The 2187-nt window shown below is 36.5% G+C and overlaps 1 protein-coding gene across 4 annotated transcripts in view; it reads right to left on the reverse strand.

Annotated features, from left to right (window-relative positions):
- The window catches only part of ankrd6b (ankyrin repeat domain 6b), a 60748-nt gene that overhangs the window by 24223 nt on the left and 34338 nt on the right, over positions 1–2187 (reverse strand). For all 4 annotated transcript variants that reach the window (XM_005942103.3, XM_014340001.2, XM_005942106.3 and 1 more), the window contains one exon: positions 533–631. In XM_005942103.3, coding sequence (XP_005942165.1) covers positions 533–631 — 99 coding nt within the window. The remainder of the gene's footprint in view (positions 1–532; positions 632–2187) is intronic.

Raw genomic sequence — 2187 nt, forward strand, 5'->3', positions numbered from 1 at the left:
GTCATAACTTTTGCACTGTCCACTTCCTGCTGTGACAAAACAAATTTCCCACGTGTGGGACTAATAAAGGTTATCTTATCTTAGTCAACGTGTTAGTTAACGCATTGACACCTCTAACCTTACTATATAAAACATCTCAAGGTGACTGTTGTTGTGAATTGCAATTATACATTATACAAAATGTACTAAACAGAAACTAAAAAGTCTGAAAGTAGGAAGCAAAAAAGTAATTTAACAGTAAATATGAAGACAGTCAACTTTTTTAAATACTGCTTTGCAGCTTGTTGATATTAAAATACTAAACTCATGACTACAGAACAGGTTAAAAAATATATAAATATTTGAAAATATTTATGCACAGAACAAAGCCACTGTATATTCGTTTATTCAGTCTCCAAATTGTGACCATTTAAGTTTATGACTTGATGTGTAGTTCTATAGAAAAACCAAAAGCAAAAAAGTCCAGTTGTAAAGAGGTTCACAGAAAGGAGTTTATTAAATATGAATCTGAAATTATACTAAATGATCATACCTTGTCCTGTCTGTCCAGTGCGCAGCTTTCCTGGATCAGAGCATTGATAATGTCACTGTTTCCCACCACTGCTGCTCTATGTAATGCCGTCTGTTCTCCCTGTCAAGAGAAATATAAAGACACAGAACTGACTACTAACACATGGTAACAACACAACACTGATTAACTGCAAAGTGTTTGAGAATCTTGTTACCCCAATTTGCAGTCCTTGCAATGATTCACACACCTCATTCAAATCTATTATTTTAATTTTGTTCAAAGCAATAGGAACTCATATCATTTTAAAATAACAAAACAAGATCATCAGATTTGAAAAATTAACATGCAACCCAGACCCATGAGGGAGGGAGGGATGGATGGCAAGATGGATGAATGGGCGGTCCGTCCATTCATCGTCATCCGTCAATGGATGAAAAGCACGACACATCAGCTATGAACACCATGCAACTGAAATGGAAGACATACCCCATTCCATCAGCTCTGCTTGTTTTACCTTGGGTGTGCAATTGGTTTATTGGCTTTACCATGAGGACTCTACGTGCCTATTACGGAGCCTTCAGTCATACCCTACCTCCATATGTGTACCCATTGCATTGGGCACTATTGCTACATGCTATGTGGGGTGAGAAGATAAAACAGCTAGCAAAAACCCGGGATCCACTAGCTCCTCCTCATTTTCAGAAATCTGGCACTGCTTAGCAATTTTGTTACTCCAACAGGACTTGATTCACAATTTTTAAAGTTACGATATATTTATATCTCTAGATATTTATATATATATACACTACTAGTCAAAAGTTTGGAAACACCGTCATTTAATGGTTTGTCCTTATTTTTTACCAATTTCTACATTGTAGACACATACTGAAGGTATCAAATATATGAAACAAGATATATGGAATTAACTCTCATCACTCCATTCAAACCACCTACATCTCATCTTCAGCACCAGTGTCTAGGGGTTCTGTTCTGACAGGACGGGCCAACAGAGTTTAACTGCCAAACATTTATCTGTATTTTGTTAATCAATAAATCATATTCATTCTTTCTAATGATCTGTCCTTATTGAAGGTCAGTCCATCCAGAAAATTGCTAAAACTTTCAATGTGTCCCGACGTGCAGTCGCAAAAAACCATCATGCGCTATAACGAAACTGGCTAACATTAGGATCGCCCCAGGAAAGGAAGACCAAGAGTCACTTTTGATGGTGAGGATAAATTCATCTGAGTCACCAGCCTGAGAAATTGCAAGTTAACAGCACTGGAGAGGCAGTGTTGCCAACTTAGCGACTTTGTTGCTATATTTAGCGAGTTTTCAGACCCCTTAGTGACTTTTCTTCTAAAAAAAAGTCACTAAAAAAAGACGTGAAAGTGCGTATCGCTTTTACTCTCAACAAGCAGCGGGTGCTGTAATGCAGTCAGTTCTTCTTTTACTCTTTTACTCTTATGCTGTTTTGTGGATCACAAGGTTTAAAACTACTTAGAATAGAATAGAATAGAATAGAATAGAATAGAATTCAACTTTATTGTCATTGCACATGCACAGGTACAGGGCAACGAAATGCAGTTTGCATCCATCCAGAAGTGCTTTAGTGATATAGATATATTACAATATATATTAGCAATAATATAGATATGTGAGTATATTACAGAAAT

The sequence above is a fragment of the Haplochromis burtoni genome, unplaced genomic scaffold (genome assembly GCF_018398535.1).
Source record: "Haplochromis burtoni strain Fernald_Lab_line unplaced genomic scaffold, NCSU_Asbu1 Contig_317, whole genome shotgun sequence".
Classification (NCBI taxonomy): Eukaryota; Metazoa; Chordata; class Actinopteri; order Cichliformes; family Cichlidae; genus Haplochromis; species Haplochromis burtoni.